Source organism: Oratosquilla oratoria, chromosome 17, assembly GCF_046742065.1.
Source record: "Oratosquilla oratoria isolate Oo_2021 chromosome 17, ASM4674206v1, whole genome shotgun sequence".
NCBI lineage: Eukaryota > Metazoa > Arthropoda > Malacostraca > Stomatopoda > Squillidae > Oratosquilla > Oratosquilla oratoria.
The window spans coordinates 5,109,486-5,133,907 of record NC_134793.1 but is presented as its reverse complement, the minus strand read 5'-3'; the positions used below and the strand labels follow the sequence as shown (position 1 = coordinate 5,133,907).

At 39.3% G+C, this 24,422-nt stretch overlaps 2 protein-coding genes across 2 annotated transcripts; one reads left to right on the top strand and one right to left on the bottom strand.

Moving 5' to 3' along the window:
• Positions 1-237: 237 nt before the first annotated feature.
• On the top strand, positions 238-22,535 carry LOC143034360 (uncharacterized). Its single transcript, XM_076200316.1, has 6 exons — positions 238-306; positions 13,858-13,942; positions 15,429-15,569; positions 15,678-15,851; positions 21,019-21,185; positions 21,291-22,535. The coding sequence occupies exons 2-6, from the start codon at positions 13,891-13,893 to the stop codon at positions 22,044-22,046; spliced, it is 1,290 nt and encodes a 429-aa protein (XP_076056431.1). The 5' UTR covers positions 238-306; positions 13,858-13,890; the 3' UTR covers positions 22,047-22,535.
• Positions 17,683-20,768, bottom strand: LOC143034361 (zinc finger MYM-type protein 5-like). The gene is made up of 2 exons (XM_076200317.1): positions 20,182-20,768; positions 17,683-19,242 (listed from the first exon to the last, which is right to left on the bottom strand). Exon 2 carries the CDS (start codon positions 19,240-19,242, stop codon positions 18,349-18,351), a length of 894 nt encoding a protein of 297 aa, XP_076056432.1. The 5' UTR covers positions 20,182-20,768; the 3' UTR covers positions 17,683-18,348.
• Positions 22,536-24,422: the final 1,887 nt, after the last annotated feature.

The following is a 24,422-nucleotide window of genomic DNA, read 5'->3' as shown; positions in this document are numbered from 1 at the left end:
ATATATATATATATATATATATATATATATATATTCAGTATATCACTATATGCCTTCTATACTCTATAGGTCAATAATTACCCCCAGTGCAGGGTATTGTGAGCGACAGATTGGCGACAGAGATGACATATACATCCAAGTGTGTTGGGGATGTCAATATTAATTTCTGCTTAGTTAATAGAGGTGTGTATGTATATAACATTACTCTGGTGATTTTTTCAATGTCGTTATTATGAGCAATGACGTCATCACTATTCTAGCAAAACAAACCCAACACTGTTTTGGTCAAGAACGTGAGGTGCGGAGGTATGTTATATTAAACCGTGCAATTTGATAAGCTGCTGCAATGTAGAATGTACTATAATGACATTATAGTGGAATCATGGATAAGGCTGTCACCAAGCTTTTTATAAGTAATATAAATTCAAAGACGGAACCAGGACTTGGAAGGGGAGCTCTTATTTTTATTGTATTGTAATTGTTACAATAACGATTGTTACTGTATCTTGGGATGGATTTTTTTTTTATGACCACCCCTTCTGTAGTTCCAAATAGAGAATATTGTTGTATGACAGGGAATGCCGTAATCATTTATACATTCTGGCATCATCTGGGAGTAAATTAAGAACACTATTATAGAATAGTGTTCTTAATTTACTTCCAGATGATGCCAGAATGTATAAATGATTACGGCATTCCCTGTCATACAACGAAAATAGATATCATTGATATAGTGACTATATCAATGATATCTATTTTCTTGTTTACAATATCAGGAGCGTAATGATATTCACGGACACGGCTCAGGGATGTCATACTCGTTTCCAATTGAAACATGACATATTTACATGAGCTCCATTAATTGGTATGACAAAAGGGTAATTTTTTAGAAGTGCACACCTACACGATATAGCAATAGAATTTTTGCAAATTAAAATCCATCAATGTAAAATGTATTTTTCTTGGAAGTAACAGATAAAAAAAAGTTGATTAAGCCAATTTACTAATGAACAAAGAGTGAATAATATACCATACTTGTTTTGATAGATGCCGAGGTCACAGAAATGAAAGGATGATGAATTAATAATTTCTAGCATGACCTAAGCTACCTAACCTAATTTAAGTAACCTAAGCTGTATTTAGTAATGCAGTACCTGTTATTCTAAAGATCATCCAGGTCATTGTCATCACGGATGCTGATGGCCTGATTAAGTACTCAATCAGACTGGGGAAAAGAGTCGTTGCATAACCTGAAGGAAGCCCTATTGTCCTCGTAACGGTAGTGAACTGGCAATGTAGCGAAACGACCTGTAACCCTTGTAACAGCACTTGCTAATGTCACCTGGAGTTGGAGAACACCTGGTGCACAATGTGAAAGCCATTGTCTGACATTGACTGGACTGGACAGACAACAACATGCCATCTCAATGCTATGCTCGCAGCATCGTTTGGTAGTATATTTGCTTTCAGCAAGGTTTATTTTTTTTTTATTGATTTCCGCCAAGGAAAAGATATGTACATTGATGTTTTACAATATTGATAATTCATTTTCAAATGCTGTATTATGTACCGACCATAGTAGATATAATGGATGGGGTATTCATTAGGGTCTGTACCCATAGCATGCAAGTACAATTTTTCCATTTTTTCTATGTAATTTCTTTTCAATACATTATCAATACAGATGACTTATGACAATGCTATTGATTTTAGAAATAGGTTAGGATAAATATCAATATTTGTGAAGTTTTGTCTTGCCCATTTGCACAGCATTTTGTATATTTTTTGCATCCATATTACCACAAATCCAACAACTCTTCTTAGTAACGTTGCTTGCAGAAATTAATGTTAAGGGATAGCGAAAAAATTATTCCCACAACCCTCTGGTACACACCATTTTGTCTCATGTGCTTGCACAGCAGTTTGTATATTTTTTTGCATCTATTTTATGACAACTCCAACAACTTTTCTTTGTAATGTTCCTCCCTTAAATTAATAATAAGGAATGATGAAAAAATAATTCCCACTACCTGCACAACAAAGCATTGTCATGACTATCCAGTCATAAAGTCCAAGATGTATGTCTGTTCCTGCATGCATTTTTAGGTTAGGTTAAGTAGGTTAGAATAGGGAAAAAAACATAATTTAACAAAAAAAAATAGTGGGTGATGCTCACAACAAAATTGTCACTTCATTGGCATGTTGCAGGAAGGATGCAGGATTTTATTTTTTTTTTTTTTTCCCATTCCTTAATATTAATTTCTACAAGAAATGTTATTGAGAAAAGTTGTTGGCTTTGTCGTTATATATTTGCAAAAAATATACAAACTGCTGTGCGAGTGGGAGAGATGAAACTTCACAAATTCCTAAATATTCATGTTTGCATGTTTCTGGAATTTTACCATTTATTATCATAGTTCATAATTTTACACTACCAGTAATATTATGGTTACAGAAAAGGTGGTCATGAATCACATATTTGACACCCCATGATCTGGTCATTTTGGAACTAGATTAGAAATGCATGACACTGTGGTCCTGTCCAGAAATGTTATTTGAACACCCCACCCCTCCCTTGCTAAACATAGTAAAATAGATTTCAAACAATCTGTTTTATTACCAAATGTTCAAATCACCTTAATTTGAATATGTACAAGGGAATGCTGGTCATTTATTTTGTTGTGCTTAGCTGAGGAGCAATGAAGGAGTAAATAATGCTCACATTTCTGAAACTAGTACTATCAGACCTTGCCCAACACGACTTCACTGTACACATTTACACAAATAGGTGAAATATCCCAGCATTTGCCAAACATGACCATGATTCTCGATAGCATGGTGTGAATAACTCACTGGGTTGTGTTTTGTGCCAGTGTCTGGAGAGGGTCTGGGAACCTAACCTATTTTTTTCCCATAAAACCTGTTATTACCCCAACTTGAATTTCATCCTGCACGACAAGCTAAGGTACCTAACACTCATGTTGGGTGAGGTCTAACTGTATAGTAATTTTTCTGTATTCAAGGTACTTAACACTCATTCACTCTGTGATATCCATTTCATTATTGTGATATTATTGAGGGACCAATGGTGTGCACCTACTAGTCCTAAGATGAACAATAAATTCATCTGTAAATTTTACATTCTTTCATGCAAGGCATGCATCAACTGTCAACTGTTGATTACTATTGTAGATTAATGATTACTACCACAAAGAAGTGAAACTACCAGAACACCTAGGTCATTTAATCCAACACTCACAAACCGCCACTTGTGCGAATGTTTAGGCCCAGGACATAAACCTCCTTCAGGAATTGGCCCAGGACATAAAACACCACAAATTCCCAAGGCCCATATGTCAGCTTAAGTGGTGGTTGGTGAGTGTTGGATTAAGAGACTTACAGTATGTGTACTTGTTTAGGGAGGCTACATGGCTCCTAAATTATTAATAAGTTCTCTTTGATGTTTTGGCAAATATGACCTTGCCCTTATTTCTTGTGCCCTTCAGGTGCTTCTATTGTGGCCTTCATATCAAATTATTTGTAGTTTGCCATAAATTTTGGGTCTATTATTATTTATTTATTTATCAAAAATCAACCAACCCCTTCACCTTTCTGGAGATACTGTCATGGTTGGTGTCTCCAAGAGATCTATGGGGTTATGAAAAATCTTTCTGATTATAACCTCTGATTGTCAACATTATTTCAATATAGGATACTCCACTAGATGTCTAACTTTTGTTTTTTTGTCTGACACTTGGAACTTTGGTATGATCTATACTGTTGCACTGAGCATATTAAAAAGATTTTGTAAAAGTGTAGCAGAAATCTGTGAATTCCAAGTTCCCTTCCTATGGTGTCTAATTCTCTGTGGTCATAAATTTCTGATCTTCATTCTATAGCTGCCTTTGTAAACAGCCACTGCCTTCCTTCCATACCTATAACCTTTGATGTTCCACAGGGTTGTGTTATATTTCCCACTTCTGTTTCCCTCTGCTTGGACAAGTTTCTTGAATGCACATAATGATAATTGTTATTTGCTTTGAATTTCACTAACAGGAAGACTGCAGCCCCATAGTGGCTGGCAATGGTCCTTGCATTTTCTCATAGCTCTCTCCAAGAAAAAAAAATTGAACTGTTGTGTATGTTGTATTAATGTGGGACATTTTTATGTTTTTGGCTTATACTAGTAGAGCAGTCACTTGTTGTCAGCTATATGCAAAAAAAATGGAGGAAATACAGATAAAGTTGGTTTGAACTAATCTGGAGACCAAGTGTGAGTACCTGAGGGCACTTCCAGATGGAAGTGAGGATGTTGATGGTTTTTGAAGACATGCATCAGAGGGATGACTCCCTGTGATGTCCATCTCATGAGGCTACTGGTTGCAGATATGTATTGATGCCCCTGACTGCACATCTTCTCCATACATGATTGTAATGATGATTCTGCTCTACATATTTGTACTTTATTTTCTAGATGTCCTTCACAATCTGATCCTCAGTATTATGAAAAGGTTGCTGCATAAAATCATACTTCAGACCTCTCTGTTGGTCTGATTTTTTATTAAGACCAATAGTCCAGGAGCATTAGCTCAAATATGGCATCAATCCGGAACAAATTAGTAACAAGCTGAAACTTTCAGAAAGTGCTCAGAAGACCTTCCATAATAACATACTAAAAGTCCCCAAGAATCCCACTTGAGGTTTTTGAGAAATTCAAGATGGCGTCCAAAATGGCCATTGATATCATATTTTGCTATATCTCAGGTCTCAGTCAAGATAGAAACACAAATGAAGTATGCAAATATAGGTTTTCAGACCCAAGGAATTAATTTATGTCAGTATATGTGTGATAAATTGAGCCTGTGTCATGTTTTTGAGTTACAAGTACATTCACAGATGTTGTAACAAGTAATTCTGAAATGCCAGAAAGTTTTTTTAGTTATACATGTAAAACCATGATTATCAATTGATGAAAGTGTTAGCCTGATTCATATGTTGTATGTGATGTTAAATTTTGTTTGTTTTTTTAGAGTTCAAGATGGATTCGTGTGTTATTTGCATTGAATTATGCACCAAAGATTATGTACAAGTAGGAGCCAAGGGAAGGACAACCTTAGTAGCAGCAAGCCTGGAGAGGAAGGAAGGACTTCATGAAACCTTGGAGATGCAGAACCCACTGACACCTCACATTGCCTGCAGGAAGGCCTACACCCGGGAGTCCTCCATCAGGTCCGCGAAGAGAAAGTCAGAAGAACCTGTACTACAAGAGGAGGTTCAGCCACCCACCCTAAGATCAAAAACTCCAAAGTTTGACATCACCACACACTGCTTGTTCTGCTCTGAAGTACTGCCAACTAGTAGCAGACTTACTACAAAACGGAAGAAGATGACCAGTAATGTGGAGACAATGCCCTTCAAATAGAACATCTTAGAGAGGGCAAAAGAGAGGAATGATGAATGGGGAGAAATGGTTGCCAAAAGAATGATTGAGGCATCCTGTCTTGGTTGCTGCTGAAGCTAAATATCACTGTAAATGTGCCCAAGATTTTCTCAGCAAATCTGAAACACAGAAATCAGTTGGCAAGTCACCTGATGCTCTGAAGCAATCTGCTTTCAATGAACTTTGTGCCTATCTGGATGGAAACGATGAATGTCAGTATGCTGTGTCTGACCTCATGGAGATGATGGAGACATTCTTGCATGGTGAGGAGGGCTACTCCATGAAGTACTTGAAACAGAAGCTGAAGGAAAGATATCAAGATGACATAATCGTTACAAGCCTCCCTGGAAAGTCGAGTATTGTTAGCTTCAAAGATTCAGTTCATTGCATTCTTCAAGAAAAATGGATGGCAGACAGAGCAGCAGACAAAACAGAGGAGAATGAAAGAATAATTTAAATGGCTACGTCAATTTTTCGTGATGACATTCAATTGTCTGTATTTGACCTCAGTGAATATCCCAGTTTGGAAGATACTGAAAATGGGTTGTCTATGATTCCTGGGTCTCTGAACCTCTTTCTGCACGAATATTTGACCCAAAGGGCAAAAACACAGGTGTACTGAGCAGGCGATGTACTCCCATAGCCCATTCTGTTATTTCTGCCTGCAGTGTATCGGCAAGGGAAGTGCAAGGCATTCAACCTGGTTCACAACAAGGAGGAGTATGATCAGCTCAAGACATTCTCTAATGCTGGAAGCACTCACCAACAAGTGCAAGAAGCAGGTGAAAGCATCCTCCTGAAGTTGTAATGTGTACCTCATGGTGTGTCACTGGATGAGTTCTGCTACACTGCCTACAAACAGGCAATCAGCAGAACATCTCTGTCCTCATCCTTCCAACTGGCAAGTTTGCCTTCGAAAAGTGCTGCAGCCAAACAACATTCCTTCAGAACTTATCACACTGTCCAGGAATGGATGGGCAGGCCCTTGCAGCCAACAGCCTGGGGATAGAAGCTGGAGGACATCCTAATTCCAGTTGAAACTGACCCCCCCATTGCCCCTGATTGTCTGCTCAACATGATCTCATGTGGCTGCAAAGCAGATAGCTGTGGAGCATCATGTGGCTGCAGGAAGATGGGGGTGCACTGCTCTGCCATGTGTACAAAGTGCAGTGGTCAAACCTGCAACAATGCAGAACAAATGCCATCTTTCTTTGATGATGATAAGGAGACTGAACCACCAAGACCAGTTTCTGCTGAAACTGATGACAAAGATGATGCCTAAGACCATCGTTAAAATTTATTTGATTTATTGAATGATTGATTAGAATTCTATAAATAGGACTACAGCTAAGCTTTTTTTTGTCTATAGTTAAGGTAATGGTTAAGTGTTGTTTTTTGCTACTGGTATGACTTTTATTGTATAATGTGTGTACATTCAGGTTGATAAACATGTATTTTGCTTTTCTTTTACTAATGATTCCATTTAAAATTCAGATAATCCAAAAATTAGAGAATTGAACTCCTTGCCCCAAAATATTTATATATTGACTTATTGTTTGACTTTCTATTATGTTTGGGGCTTGAAATATGACAAAATCTAAAAGGCTGCCATTGTGGACACCATCTTAAATTTCTCAAAACCCTCAGAAGGGGTTCTTGGGGACTTTTAGTATGTTATTAGGAAAGGTCTTCTGAGTACTTCCTGAAAATTTCAGCTTGTTACTAATTTGTTCTGGTTGAAAAGCTAATACTCCTGGACTACAACCAAAATCAGCAAAACCCACCAAAACCCTCTAGTTAATGTTGTCATATCTTGCTGAAACTCACTATATACATGTATTTTGACCTGTTTTGTAAAGTAATGTCCAGTTTCTTAATATTCCATCAGTATCACTTGCAAAGCTCATGATCATGAATTTTTCTATTAAGTTAGATTAAGATTCATATTATTTTATAATGTAACCATTTTCACTGTTGAGGGTTTTCAAAGATAATTGGTTTTGTGCAATGTAGTGGTTATCACAAAACTGGTCAATATCTTATGAAACAAGGCAGTTAGGCAAAGAAGGATAAAATTTGTGGAAAGCTGAGTAAAATTTACACTGATATTAGGCTATTTCAGGATTTAGATACATTTTGTGGTTATGCATTAGCGGTTTTTAGTGGTTTTCAGTAGGTTTCGCTCAGATTTGGTCAGTTTCTACATAGTGTCTGCCCCCCTTTCTGTTGTACCTATTAGGGACCCAGAAAATGCAGTCTTTACAATGCTTCCAAAATGCAGTTTTTCCACCTATCCACTTACACGTAGATCAGCTTGAACAACTCCCTAACCTAATCATAATTTACTCCAGCAACAACCCCAATAGACAACCTGTCCAACACAATCAACAACCAACAACTTCACATATAATCCACGAACACAGGATCACAACTAGTGGGTACTTGTCATTGGCCCCTCTTTCTGTAAATGAACCTTGTGAACTTGTCACCTACTTGGTAATTACCTTGTTCACTTTTCCAAGCTTCAACCAAATGGGATATTTACTATGTAATTTTTATGTAGCTAGTACCTTAGGGACTTAGTGACCCCTGCTGTGGACCAGAGTAACACATAATTTTTATATGATTAGAGATCAATCTCCACTGAAGCAAAAATACTGGTCACTTTTAATTTGTATTACTGTATCCCTTTCCCCCACCCAAATTAAGTCTCTCATTTACCATCTTGACTCCACTTCTTTGGCATGATATTGTCCCCACTGACAGAAGTGCTTCTTATTGGTAGCGATATATATATATATATATATATATATATTTTTTTTTTTTGGTAGGAGGCCATGTTGTATACATGATTTCAAGAAATCTACAGCGACAATGGCGTTGTTGAGTTTATATTGGAGCTTTAATTTCTCTCGTGCAACAAGTTTCTGTGGTGGTTCCAAATAGCTGAGAAGGTGTCCAAAAGACATTGGGTGCGGTTTTCTCTTTTTTAATTCTCCTATACGTATTTCGACCTTACTCGGTCATCCTCAGGGAGGGAGTAACAATAGTTGGTGATTACAGGGGTTTAAATACAGGCCGTATATTGGCCGAACACTGGGAGAGGTCATTTCATGTAGCCATGATCCGTAGCGCTGCGTACGTGGAAGTAGCAACTTCCTTGTGGATTGTGGAAAGGGGTGTTATTGTTTGTGTTATGTGCGTCTACTGCTTGGGAGTGTGGTTGTGGGCATGAGTTGTATGTTAATGGAAGGTTTCTCGATGTATATGTTCACTGCTTCGGCCATCTTAAGGCGAAGGGGGTCGTGGGCTTTGTAGATTATTTTAGTGTTTTCGTTTAGTGTTTGTCTGGTGATGGTGGTTTTGTGTTCTTTTGTCATATGTGTTTTGATGGCGCCATTCTGGAGGTGGTATGAGAGTCTTTTGGAGAGGGTCATAGAAGTCATGCCAATGTATGAGGAGGTGCGGTGCTGACAATCACCGACAGGGCAATCAAACTTATACACGACGTTGACTTCTTGTAGAGGAGGGTTGGGGGGCTGGCTGTTGTTCTTAATAACCAGGGTGTGTGTTTTGGAGGTTTTTGTATACGATTAGGCGTATCTTAGTGTCTGGGTTGTTGGGTTGAATGTTACGTGTGCTAATATTTTGAAGTGTTCTTTCGTCTTCTTTGTAGCCGGTGTTCATATGTCCTTTGTAGTACAGGTCCAGTGTTGGTATATTGGTGTTTGTGGGTGTTGGTTGGCCGGTAAAGGAGTTCATCTTGTTTTTGATAATGGATTCGATGGAGTGTTGTGGATAGCCGTTGTTGACAAGAAGTGTTGTTATACGTTGGAGTTCGTTGTTCGTGGTTTTCCATGTACTGCTGTGGGAGAAGGCTCGGTTCACTAGTGATCGGATCACGCTTTGTTTGTAGCGTTCTGGACATTCGCTACTGCCGTTAAGACAGAAACCGAGGTTAGTGTCTTTGACGTAGACTTCAGTCGTGAATCGGTCTGAGGCTGTGCCTACTAGTATATCTAAGAATGGGAGGGTGCTATCGTTGCGTTGGTGTTCATAGGTGTAATTGAGGGTTGAATGTTTCTTGAATGTGTGTGAGAGTTGAGTTACAGATTGGGAATCTTTTGCGCTAATAAAAATGTCGTCAACATACCGGGCGTAGATACAGGGCTGCATGTCAGGATGGTCGTTGAAGACTTTCTCTTCGATGGATCCCATATAGAAGTTGGCGAAGAGTGGTCCAAGGGGGGATCCCATTGCCACGCCGTCTACCTGTATGCGCATTTTCCCATCTGGACCGTAGAAGGGAGCTTCCAATGTGCAGATTTCAAGGAGTTCTCGGAGGATTGCTTCAGGGACGGCGAGGGGTGTTGAGTTGGGCTTGTGGTAGATACTCTGGCAGATGAGGTCAATAGTCTCTTTTACTGGCACATTTGTGAACAGATTCTCGACATCTAATGAGGCTATGACCCCTACTGGTTGGGAGGTTTCAAGGATGGTGAGGAATTCCTGCGACGATTTTAGGCTGTAGGAGGTTGGGATGTATGGGGTTATTAAGGAGTTAAGGCGTTTGGCAAGTTTGTAGGTAACTGTAGGTGTTTGGCTGATGATAGGGCGGAGGGGGTTTCCAGGCTTGTGCGTTTTAACATTCCCAAAGGCATATCCAAGTTTGTGGTCTCCTTCGACTAGGGGAAGTTTGGTGGTGCCTGCTGTTATGTTGTTTTTTCTGATGATCTTGTTGAGTTTCTTTCTCAGATCCAGGGTGGGGTTAGTTGTGATGATTTTGAACTTGTTGGTGTCATCTAGTATGGTTTTCATCTTTCCGACGTATTCTTCCTTGTCAAGTAGGACGTAGATGGAAGATTTATCTGCCCTACGTATGACGATATTATCCTGCTCTTTCAGTTCCTTGGCTGCTTTCCGAAGAGGGGATGTGAGTAGGGAGGTATTGTGGTGTCCTCTTCGTTTATTGACTTCAGCACATATTTCAGATGTTAGATTGGGGTTTGTAGTAATCTTTTTCTCTTTTTCTAGTTGGTGTATATTGTCTAGGAGCAGTTCCATTTCGATTTTCTTGTGGAGGTGGTAGGGCTTGGACATGTAGTGGCAGTTGAGTCCAAGGTTAAGGAATTCAACTTGCTCTTTTGTAAGCTCAGCGCTGCTGAGGTTTATGAATTGATCCTTAGATCTCGGGATGGAGACAGGGCCGCCGTATAAGTTGGCAAGTTTGCGGCCGACCCTTCTTCTGGCTTCTAGAATATGTCTATCAGACATATTTAGGAGTGCTGTTTCGATGGAGGTTTTGATGTCTTGTTGGATGTCATCGGTGTTGTTCCATTTTGAACAGGTATTATGATACTCTGCTCGCAGTTGCTGGAGTAGCGATTCCTTCACCTGCAGTTCCTCCTTCAAGTAGGATAGCCTATCTTGAGGGTTGATTCTCCGGCTGCTGGCCTGGCGACGATATGTGAATTTTGGTAGGAGGCCATGTTGTATACATGATTTCAAGAAATCTACAGCGACAATGGCGTTGTTGAGTTTATATTGGAGCTTTAATTTCTCTCGTGCAACAAGTTTCTGTGGTGGTTCCAAATAGCTGAGAAGGTGTCCAAAAGACATTGGGTGCGGTTTTCTCTTTTTTAATTCTCCTATACGTATTTCGACCTTACTCGGTCATCCTCAGGGAGGGAGTAACAATAGTTGGTGATTACATGGCCGAACACTGGGAGAGGCCATTTCATGTAGCCATGATCCGTAGCGCTGCGTACGTGGAAGTAGCAACTTCCTTGTGGATTGTGGAAAGGGGTGTTATTGTTTGTGTTATGTGCGTCTACTGCTTGGGAGTGTGGTTGTGGGCATGAGTTGTATGTTAATGGAAGGTTTCTCGATGTATATGTTCACTGCTTCGGCCATCTTAAGGCGAAGGGGGTCGTGGGCTTTGTAGATTATTTTAGTGTTTTCGTTTAGTGTTTGTCTGGTGATGGTGGTTTTGTGTTCTTTTGTCATATGTGTTTTGATGGCGCCATTCTGGAGGTGGTATGAGAGTCTTTTGGAGAGGGTCATAGAAGTCATGCCAATGTATGAGGAGGTGCGGTGCTGACAATCACCGACAGGGCAATCAAACTTATACACGACGTTGACTTCTTGTAGAGGAGGGTTGGGGGGCTGGCTGTTGTTCTTAATAACCAGGGTGTGTGTTTTGGAGGTTTTGTAGTTTTTTATTAGCGCAAAAGATTCCCAATCTGTAACTCAACTCTCACACACATTCAAGAAACATTCAACCCTCAATTACACCTATGAACACCAACGCAACGATAGCACCCTCCCATTCTTAGATATACTAGTAGGCACAGCCTCAGACCGATTCACGACTGAAGTCTACGTCAAAGACACTAACCTCGGTTTCTGTCTTAACGGCAGTAGCGAATGTCCAGAACGCTACAAACAAAGCGTGATCCGATCACTAGTGAACCGAGCCTTCTCCCACAGCAGTACATGGAAAACCACGAACAACGAACTCCAACGTATAACAACACTTCTTGTCAACAACGGCTATCCACAACACTCCATCGAATCCATTATCAAAAACAAGATGAACTCCTTTACCGGCCAACCAACACCCACAAACACCAATATACCAACACTGGACCTGTACTACAAAGGACATATGAACACCGGCTACAAAGAAGACGAAAGAACACTTCAAAATATTATCACACGTAACATTCGACCCAACAACCCAGACACTAAGATACGCCTAATCGTATACTACAAAACCTCCAAAACACACACCCTGGTTATTAAGAACAACAGCCAGCCCCCCAACCCTCCTCTACAAGAAGTCAACGTCGTGTATAAGTTTGATTGCCCTGTCGGTGATTGTCAGCACCGCACCTCCTCATACATTGGCATGACTTCTATGACCCTCTCCAAAAGACTCTCATACCACCTCCAGAATGGCGCCATCAAAACACATATGACAAAAGAACACAAAACCACCATCACCAGACAAACACTAAACGAAAACACTAAAATAATCTACAAAGCCCACGACCCCCTTCGCCTTAAGATGGCCGAAGCAGTGAACATATACATCGAGAAACCTTCCATTAACATACAACTCATGCCCACAACCACACTCCCAAGCAGTAGACGCACATAACACAAACAATAACACCCCTTTCCACAATCCACAAGGAAGTTGCTACTTCCACGTACGCAGCGCTACGGATCATGGCTACATGAAATGACCTCTCCCAGTGTTCGGCCAATATACGGCCTGTATTTAAACCCCTGTAATCACCAACTATTGTTACTCCCTCCCTGAGGATGACCGAGTAAGGTCGAAATACGTATAGGAGAATTAAAAAAGAGAAAACCGCACCCAATGTCTTTTGGACACCTTCTCAGCTATTTGGAACCACCACAGAAACTTGTTGCACGAGAGAAATTAAAGCTCCAATATAAACTCAACAACGCCATTGTCGCTGTAGATTTTAAATCATGTATATATATATATATATATATATATATATATATATATATATATATATATATATATATATATATATTTTTTTTTTTCTTTTCTTTTCTTTTTTTAGTATAGAATCTTGTATAGATTCCACACTATTACAGCATATCCCAAAATAGGTCACATGCTGGATCATGAATGTTTTGACCATTTTATCAAGGCCACTAGGTATATATTCTGCCAGCTCTGCTGTTTATCTGATCATTTTGTGTCAAGACCATTTGAGAGTCATGCAGAAGTCTTATCATTATCCCACTTTGTTTTCCCTGAACATGAAGGGGCAACCAAGAATGAGGTGGATGGATGGGGTAAAAGGGGCATTGGGAAAGAGGGGAATGTCTGTTGAGAAAGGAAGGGAGAAGACAAGATAGGGGTAAGTGGAGAATGGCCGTGTATGGTTGATACTGTAATGCATGGAAGGGAGAGGGTGGGGGATGGAGGGGGGTGAGGAAGTATATGTGAATTATATTTTGACACATTTCAAAGGGATTTCTCCGTGTCTTCTCTTTTTCTGCATGAGGGGACGGAGAAGGGGGGTTGCTGATTAAATAAAGCAGCCTTGCTGTGGATATGTGTCTTGCTGCATTGCTTCTGACCCAGGGCAGTGGGCAAGATGCAGAGGTGACCCATCATCCAGGAGGAGCCAAGATAAGAGGGAGAGAGAGATGGTGAATGGGAGTGGAATATGTGGGGATGAAATGGGTAGGAGTAGATTCATGTCTTTGACTTTGGATACCTCCCTTGTACAGGGGAAAAAAACATTGGTATATGTATGTTCTATCTTTCTTATTTTTTCTGATGGATAATATACACTTAGAAACAAAGAATTAATGTCTAATTGAAAATCATGTAAATCCCTTGAATTTATTGTACAAATTTCTTACAGATTTCACTAATGAAGATTGAGAAAGCTTGAACGATGCCAGAACGTAGAAGACAACGGCAACAAAGAGTTCGGCATGAGGCAGGGGGTAAGGCTGTCATGTATTTCTTCACCCATTTACAACCACTCTTCATTCACACTTATCTTTTTCCCCCTCCCTTCCTTGTTTGACAGACATTCCTTTTACATTCAGTGCCCTTTTTATTCTATCCATCTCATTCCCTTCATCCACTTGTGTTTTTCGCACACTTTTTAACCAGATTTCTTCACTTAATCTTTCCATATGCTCAGACCATCCCAGCACTCTTTGAAATACCCTGTCTGCTAGCTCTCTGTCCACCCCCCACTCTCCATTCCTCCTCTACATTTCCTAATATTTCCATCATTGTAACACCCAGCTCTTCCTCTCTGCTTCCCTTATATTCCAAGTCTCCACTCCATACTCTGTTGTGGGCATAATCATTCCTTTACACACTTTTCTCTTTGTGCTAATTCCCAGATAACTACAAGTATTTCTCATGACACTTTTCATTCCCAGTCATTTACTTGCTTCCCTTACTCCTTAATTCACCTCTACCTCCTTTCCTCCATTCCCTGCTACATGCGACCTCAGATACTTAAAACTCTCCACTTCCTCCTGCCTCTTACCCTGTAACTTCATCTCCAACCCACTGGCATTCTCACATCTTGTCTATCTCATCATCTTTTGCCCACATTTACTTTCAATTTCTCCCTCTTACATACCATTCCAAACTCAGCCACTGACTGTTTCAGTAGTCTATCCTCCAGTTGAACTACAAATGCAGTGTCATCTGCAAACAACAACTGACTCACCTCTTCCCTCCATCTTCACTAGTTCCAACTCCCTGATTAGGACCCTTGTGTTCACCTCCCTTACAACACCATCCATGTACACACTGAACAACCATGGTGACATCTCACAGCTTTGGTACAGCCCCACCTTCACCTCAAACCAATCACTGTCTTCATTCCCTGTCCTCTACTACTCATGTTGTAGATCTTGTTTGGCTTTTGATATGTGACCTTATAACTATCCTCTACATATGCATATGGTAGTGATGAAAACCTTAAATTTCAAGAGAATGAGTACTGTTGACCTTAACAACTAACATGGTAATGTGGTTGTGAGGGGACAGGGGTGTACATACATTTGCATTTGTGTTTTGTTTGTAATAACCATTGCTTTTGCCCTTTGGGACAATATTGTGCTGAAGAGATTAGTCATAGAGATGATACAGGAGAGATTGAAGGAAAATAGAAAAAATACACATTCAAGGGGACACAGTATTAAAACATTCAGGAACCACTATGTAAAAGAAAACTGTTGCTCTTTAGAATTGACATACATTCCCCATCAGGGAATCTTTGGAAAGACAATAACAGTGAGTCTTTATTCATCTGACTAAGTTACATAGAATAAGTAGAAAATAGTGAGACAAGATAGAAGTCATTATATACAATATGATACTTTCAATAAGTTTAAACCCATTCCCTTTTAAGGGGGAGAAGGACCCTGATATTTATATAGTAAGTTAGAAATTACTTTATTTTAGGAGGCCAAAACAGTGTACGGGCAAGCAATCAAGAAGTGAAGGCAAGCAATAATGAAACAGAAAAGAAAAAAGAAGAGCCGGCAAAAGAGAAAGACCCAGTACCAAATGTTGTCATTGTTGATGGGAAAGTATATCAAGGTGGTAAGTACAAGATTCCTGTCGTGCCTTTGAAAATAGAAGGTAAATTTTGAGGAATTGAAATTTTGGAAGTTGTGCATAACTTACTAACATACTGATGCTGCTTTTTAGTCACCGTCAGACCAGTCGAGGCTGATCCTGAGGCAGAGGAAGGGAAGAAGTATAAACGTCGACAAATCCTGAACAATTGGTCACGGTATGAGGAAGCCATTCAACATGTGGAGGATGATCAAGAACAAGATTACATGCTTGGAGAAGATTTTGCTGCTGTAATTGAACAGAATGGTAAGCAGATCTCTCTTCTTTTCTTTTCTCTGTCTCATCTCCGTTTCTTTTCTCTATTACTTTTCTCATCTATCTCTTCTCTGGATTTTCTTTCTCACTTATAAAGGGCAGAGAAGAAAAGTTTAAATATGCTTGAGATGAAATGCCTGAGAAATATGGTAGGGGTTACAAGGTTGGATAGAGTGAAAAATAAGGAGGTGAGAAGGAGAGCAGGAGAGGAAAAGGATGTGGGAGATAGAGCTGATGAAAGATTTATTGGGATGGTTTGGACACAGAAAGAATGAGTGATGAAAGATTGGTAAAAGAGATTCAGAAGGCAGAGGTGAGAGGAGTGAACTTTAAGGGACAACAGAGGATGAGATGGATGGATGGGGTGAAGGGGGCACTGAACAAGAGGGGAATGTCTGTTGAGCAAAGAGGGGAGATGGCAGGAGATAGGGATGAGTGGAGAATGACTGTGTATGGATGATACTGTTATGCAAGGAAGGGAGGGATGGTGGGTAGTGTGCTTATGCATGAATGATATTTTAATGCAGCCTGAAGGGATTTCTTCCCATCTCCTTTTCTGCATGAGGGGATGGAGAGGGCAGGCCCGGCCCGAGAGTTTTTGATGCCCTAGGCGAAGCTGAAAAATTATGCCCCTTGGGTCCTCTCCTTGAAAGTTCACCCAGGGCCAGTGGCTCGGGGACAATAATTTTTGGTTCAATTTTGTATCAATTATAGTTGATGGTAACAAAAAGAACCATTTTATAGCAATATACTCTGTATTGTAATACATTAACCATCCAATACTAAGTTTAAAAAAAAAATGTGTGCAACATATTGTTGGAAATGAAATTATGTAGGCTACAATAAAAAACTATTGGTTTCCATTACACACTTCAACAAAAATTACAATTCCACTTTCCTAGCTTTTAGACTGGCAAATTTTTCCACTAATTTAGCAAGATCCAAGTTAGAAGCTTCCTCATTCTCTATTGATATAGTAGCTAAACCAACAAGCCTTTGCTGCAGCATTGTTGAGCGCAAGTAAGTTTTAATTAGCTTCAGTTTAGAGAAGCTGCGTTCTCCACTTTCAACGGATATTGGCAAAGTTAATAATATTCTGAGGGCAATCTTGCAGTTTTTGCTCAAATATAAAGCAAAGTGCTGCTTGTGGGAGCATGGGTTTCGTCAAGTGCCTTGATACTGCCTTGAGCTCTGAGCATAGGTCTCTTGCATCAATGTCGTGATCCCCATTGTGTGTTAACGACTTTTCTAAATTTTGGCAGTCATGAAGAATATCTGCGATTGGTGCATATTTTATTCCATGGATGTCATATAAGAAGCCAAATATTGCTTTATAGGAATGTAGCTGGTGAAATCTTTCTTCTACTGACTGTATGGCCATGTCAAGAACGCTATAATAAAATTCTACCTTAAACGTTTGGCTGGGGTCTTCTAGTGATTCCTCATGTGCTTCATAATCAAATAGACGCTTCTTTTGCCGTTTTCGTGATTGTTTTTTCTCAAATTGTGGCTCTATTTCCAAATCTAGAGCCACCTCTGTAGCATCAACCAGAACTTTTTGAAAACCATCATCACATCTACAGCTCAGAAGGTAGCTTTTTGTTGCTTCCAACTGTTTGGTAGCTGAATTTAAATCAGCATCTTTATCTTGAAGATGCTTGCTGGTAATATTGACTTCAAACAGGATGTTATACCATGTGACAAGTGAAACAACAAACTCATATTTGGAAACAGCATCAGCTAACTCCTTGGCTTCAACCCGGGTCGAACTTCCAGATGACCCTTTAAGGTTTGTGTCTTCATAAATTTCAAGTAAAGCATCATATATGTCAGCAAGATGATATCTGAGGGGTTTAAGAGCATCAATCCGACTTTCCCACCTGTTCTCACTTAAAGGTTTGATGGTTAAGTCTTTCATGATACTGACCAAAACCTGCCATCGATGAGTTGAGATTGAGAAAAAATTATACAGATGTTGTACTATGCCAAAAAAATTTGTAGCTTGAAGACAACATTTGACAGCATCATTCACCACTAAGTTTAATGAGTGTGCACTGCAAGGTACAAAGAAGGCATGTGGATTCATATCAAGCACTCTCTGCTGAATACTGTAGTGTTTTCCTTTCATGTTGCTCCCATTATCATATCCTTGACCACGTAAATTGTCTATCTGCAACCCCACATTTTGAAGCTCATCCACCAGTGTTTCAGTCATGAAAGCTCCAGTAGTTTCTTTTAATGGAACAAAGCCTAAAAAACTTCCTTTGATGCAAACTTGATGCTGACTAACCTCTGGCTCTTTTTTGATATCTACATATCAAAGAATCATTGTCAGTTGCTCTATGTGGCTGATATCAGGTGTACAATCTAATATAATTGAGAAATATTTTGCAAGCTTTACTTCGGCCAAAATTTTCTCTTTAATTGCACTTGCCAGCAGTTGTATAAGTTCATTTTGGATCCTTTTTCCCAGATAGTGCACCATAGTCTATTTGTTTTTAATTCTACGTAAATGTTCATTCATGACTGGATCAAATAAAGCTAGAAATTCAACCAACTTTAAAAAAAATTCATTGTTGGGACTGTAGAGGCTCTCATTTGTTCCTCTAAATGCTAAGTTCTGTACAGCAAGAACCCTAGACAACGCAATCAAACGTTCCAAAATTTTTTGCCAGTACTTTTCTTCCTGGTTCAAACTCTGCTGTTCAATATGATCAATAGTTTTTCCTTGTTTCAATCGTAGTTCAAGTTCACGCCAGGTTTGATAGTTGTCACTATGTTCCGTGCTTCTTTCATGAACAGAAAGAATTGCTGTGGTATTCTGCCAATCATTAGAACCTTCTTTATGCAGAGAAACGTTAGGTTTGGAGGAAAATAATTTACAGCAAAAACAAAACATAACATCTTTCGAAGTTGAATAAACCAACCAGTCACGGCATACTTCCTCACCATTACTCAGTCTTCTTTTGTAATGTATAGGGGAAAATCTTCTGTTCTTAGAATCCTTGGGGAAGTTGTATGAAGAAATGTGCTGTGGTCCATGTTGTACAAGCAGTTGTCGCAAAACATTATTGCATGTGTCAGGCCAAGTTGCTGGATCTCCATAATTCACATCACTAATTCCAATGTCAGATACAGCAGCAGGTTCAATACCATCAGCTTTTTCTCCAACAGAAGTCTGTGCAACATCTACTTTACAGTCTGTGTTTGAAGTTGCAGTGGGTTCAATATTGGTACTACCTGCTGATTTACTACCATTTTCGCTTGTTTTTTCTCTACTTAGATACTTAAAAAAAGAACCCTCTTGTTTTGCTACTGCCTTTGCTTGTTCTGCTTTGCGTTTGCAATTTTGCGCCCCTGAGGGCTGCTTTCTATTACTCATCTGAAAAGCACAAATTGGGAGGAGTATTATTGTTAATTCCTATTAGACAAATCTTAATAAATATCAATTAATGCATTCCATTGGAGTATATACCATATAGACAGTTTAGATATATTCCTCTTTAGGGTTTATTCCTTTTCATATAAGGGTTAAACACACTAGGCCTAGTTCACCACCACAACCATATATATTCATGTTAATAGTAATATACATAATTAGTCACTTTTTATTATGTTTGGTAAATTTATAGTTTCTTCCCCGTCTCGGAAACTTTGATTGAAATATATTTTTTCTGGTAGATTTTAGTGTGCTATGAACAAATATGACTATCGTTTCTGGGGGAAATAGCTATTTATTTTATTCTTTATTTTATTTTTTGTTTCATTTCTTTTTTAATCACCTGGTGTTCACAAACGTAAAGGCCACTAACCTAACCTAACCTGAGCTAAAGGTAATTAGCCTAACTATACCTGACCTGATCTAACCTAATCTAACCTAACCCAACCTAACCCAAGATTTTCAGTAAGTGCTAGTGATGTTAAACATGATTTTTCCCATTAAGTATAGAGAAGAAAATGCTTCGAATAATGATGATTATCCGATGGTATATGTGAAAATTACCGTTGTTGAAACGAGGAAGAAACTATAATAATACCTTATGTTTTTCCAAGTATTTCAAATTATATATAGTCTAGCCTAATATCAAATTTTCACACATCGATATTTCCAAACATTTTTTATGGTCGGTTTCCAACCTCACATTCCAACCTCAATTTGAATCTCCCCTCTACCTTTGGTTTCACTCTATAATATATCAATATGGGTAAGTATTGTAATGAAACATAACGCAATACAATCACGCTATATTCACCGACGTGGAACACTATATAAGAACTTTAAAAAATAACATCGAAGATCTAAATAATCAAATTTTCTTACTTCATAAACACAGCCGTTGCGTTGGCGGGAGTTGAATGCTGGCGACTGGCGTGTGTTCGGTGTTCCCGTAGGATATCAGCTGTGTTAGTGGGGAGTGGTGGCACGATATTTGAAACAGTGTTTCTACCAGAGCATTCGATCGATGTTTTCTCTCTGTCGGGGTTACCTTATCTCACCCTGTCCCTACTGAATTGAAAAATAAGAAAAATAGGGGAAATTTGGCAAAATGCTTCTGCAAATTAACCAATTAGTTACTGGTCTGACGCCTGACGGTTAATGATTAAACCATGCTTATTAAAGTACCGAAATAGGAATTACTGCTTGATGCCCCTCTCAGCCTGATGCCCTAGGCGACCGCCTAGATTCGCCTAATGGTAGGGCCGGCCCTGGGAGAGGGCCTCACCAATCAAATGAAACAGCCTTGCTGTGGATGTATGGTCTTACTGCATTACATTTGACCCAGGGCAGTTGGTGGATGCAGGGATGACCCATCATCCATGAGAAGCTGAGATGGGAAGGGTGGAGGTGGTGGTGGAATGGAGTGAAATGGGTGGGAATAGGTACATGCCTCTCACTTGGCTACCTCCTTTTCAGATAAAAGGGAAAGGGCCTAATTGTATATGCATGTATATTTGTATGTCAAGAAAAGCACCAGGTGAGGATGAAGTTTCTATTGGTATAACATTTTGCTTATTTGAGCTGTCATGGTGATAAAACTTGAATGACTGAAATGGTTTAACATTACTGTCCTCACATGATGTATTTCCTGGCTTGTCAGTAGTACCTTTTCTCTTTCATGTATTTAACCCTAATAAGTTTCTTTATACTTCTTTTCAGTTGGGAGCTCAGGAACATTCAGGTTTAAAGGGGAACTATCCTGGGAGCAGGAACTGGGTATACTTAATACACATGGCTTAGGTGCACTCAAAGTAGCTGACTTAGTGTCTGCTTTAGCCACTGTTCCTCTTCATGTGCAACTCAATCTTGAGGAAGAAAGATTGCCTGTAAGTATTTTGTATAATTTTGTGCACCATTTTGTCTATTCATTATAGTAACCATTTGAGGCTCAAAATGGGAAGACTACATAGTGTACAATTTTTCTTTTTCAGTCTGATGATATTGATTTCTACAGTTGTATGGCTGAAGACAATAAAAAGCTTTACAAACCAAGTCTGGATTATGTGAATACAGATACAGTGAATGAGAAACTGTTGCAGAGTCTGAAAATTGTTGAGAATGAACCTCTCAATCTTGAAAGTGAAACTCCAGAAGTTAAGACATCAACCAAGAGCTCTGTTGATGTGGCATTGACTTTAGAGAATTATTTTATTGTTGATGAGGATGAGGAGGAGATTGGTACTGATCTTTTGCCACCTGAACCTGAGCCTGAACCTGTTCCTGAGCCTGTGCCAGAGGTTAAAAAGAAAGAGGTCATTGTTCCTGAACCACAAGTTACTGTAGTTGAACCCAAACCTGCATCTGCTCCCCCTATCAGCAAAGCTCAGACACCTCCCCTTATGAAGAATACCAAAGTAGAATTCAGCATTCCAAAATTAGACACTGAATTAGGTACCAAGAAAGAACCTCCTAAACTGGATTTCAACTTTGGACTTCCACGACAATCATCCCCTACAGAGCCTCTTCAGCAAAGACAGCGAGGTAAGAAGAAATCGCCAACACCTGTGCCACAAGAAAAGGAAGAAGAAATTTCTGTGAAAGATCCCCTTCCTCCCAAAGAGAAAGAAGAGGAACCTGCTGTTGACCTTGATGCACCAGTCAAGATTGAGAAGAAACCTGTTCTTTTGGTAAATGAGACTGAACAAGAAGACTTGGAAGATTGGTTGGACTCAGTGCTTGATGATTAAATATATACAAACTAGTGCAGCAATTAAAATGTTAATGTTTATATATGTGCACAATATCAAATTTTGTGTAATCATGAAAATTATAAAATAAAGGAAGAACATAACTAATTATTCTTGAACTTTTTTTTTAAATGGTTCATATTTTGTTTGGTGGTTCAATATGTTCCTGCTTGTTGCTTTCACATTTTATTGAAAAGCTTAATCCCCTGGTAAGCAGACTTTCCCCACTATATATGATGAATTAAACTGCATTATAGGTGTATTTCCAAGGAATGTTTAAGCTCCAGAGTGGAAATTTTCTCCTGCTGAATGACATGTGGCAGCAGCCAGATATCATATGTTATTTAGAATATGAAAGTTTTCTTTCAACTGAATAAAACTATCTGGTAGAAGCCAGAATAGAATAATAAAAGAGTAAAAAGTTAAAGAATGAGAAACTTTGTAATATTTATGAATAAATTAATTAAAAATAAAAAGTAATAGTTTTAAGATATGTGTTATTTTCAGAAGTGACTGTAATGTAGTGACTTAAAAGTCCATTTGACCTAAGCAATATGGCAATGGGCAGGGTGGCCTTCTTCCCTTAGATGCTGAGATGGGAAGGGTGGTTGATTGGGTTTTTTGAAGTGGATATGGGCTTTGACTGTCAGCCACATTGTAAGAGGAGAATGCTTTCAGTACATACAATGAGATCTATGGATTCACTATATACAGATTTTCAGTATGTTTATGTTTACTTTTCTGTACTGAAATCACAAATTAAGAAAAATTTCAAATGTGAAACATTGAAAAATATATATATATATATATCAAGGGCTTTTTCCCCCCTTATAAGGGAGGTAGCCAAAGTCATAAACCCACTCTCACCTATTTCGTCCCCACATACTCCACTCCCCATTCAAAACCCCTCTCTCCTTCTTTGCTCCTGCATAACTGGTTATCCCTGCATGTTCATTTCCATCACCTCTGCCTTACTAATCTTTCTTCATTCTTTCCATGTGTTCAAAAACATCCCAATACTCTTTCATCAACCCTATCTCCCAACTCCCTTTCCACCACGGCTCTCCTACTCACCTCATTTCTCACTCTATCCAGCCTAGTAACCTCTGCCATACTTCTCGGACATTACATCTCAAACACATTTAAACTCTTCCTTTTTTGTTTCATATTTCTGCCCTATACAGTGCTGTCAGCACAATCACCCCTCCATACAATCTCCTGTTAGCATCCATTGCCAAATGTCTATTTCTCATTATACTTTTTAATCCTCCATGGCATTTTCTTGCTTCTCTCAATCTACATTCTACCTCCACTCCACCCTTTCCCACCACATTTGCCCCTAAGTATCTAAAGCTGTCCACTTCCTCCAGTCTCTCTCCATACTCCCAATTTGCTGCCATCCTCTCCCCTTGTACATCTTATCACCTTACTTTTACCCACATTTTTCTTCAACTTTCTTTCACCCATCTTCCCAAAATCCGTCACTAATTTCCTTAATCCCTCCTCTGATCCTACCACAAGTGCAGTGTCATCAGCAAACAGCAGCTGGTTTATCTCCCATTTTTCTCAATTTTTTTTAACCATCTCCAATCCCCTGCCCATTACCTTTGCAATTACCTCTCACACTATCCCATCCAGGTACAAATTGAATAGCCAAGGTGATGCAACACATCCTTGGCAAAGTTCCACTTTTAACTTCAAACCACCCACTTTCTCCATTTCTAATTTTAACGTAGCCTCTACTACTCTCTTAAAAACTTTTGACTGCTCTTAAACAGCTTTCCTCCTAGCCCATATATCAGTGCCTTCCTGTCTGCCCTACCATAAACCTTTTCCAAATCCAAAAATACCGAAAAACATCCTTACCTTTTCCTAAAGTTTCTCACATATCTGCTTTACCACAAAATTCTTATCCAAGCAACTCCTGTCCTAAACCAACATGGGTCCTCACCAATTACTCTCTCTGTTCCTCACTCAAAACCCTCCCATAAGCCTTCCCAACTACACTCAACAAACTGATCTCTCTGAAATTACTGCACTCACACTTCTCCCCTTTTCCCTTGTAAAGTGGAACTATACAGGCATTCCTCCAGCTTTCCAGCACCCCTCTTTTAGACTAACATTAAACAACCTCACCAGCCAGTTCATCACTGCACCTCCTTTTTATAGACACTCCACATGACACCCATCTAACCTAGGTGCCTTACCTGCTCTCATCATTTTAATAACTGCTTTCACCTCATCTTTCCTTATTTCTCCTCCATTTTCCTCATTCATCTCTGTCATTTTCTTGGCACTTCCCACTCCAACTACCATTCCCTCCCTATCTTCCTTCATATTTAGCAATGCCCTAAAAATAATAAGCGATATATAACA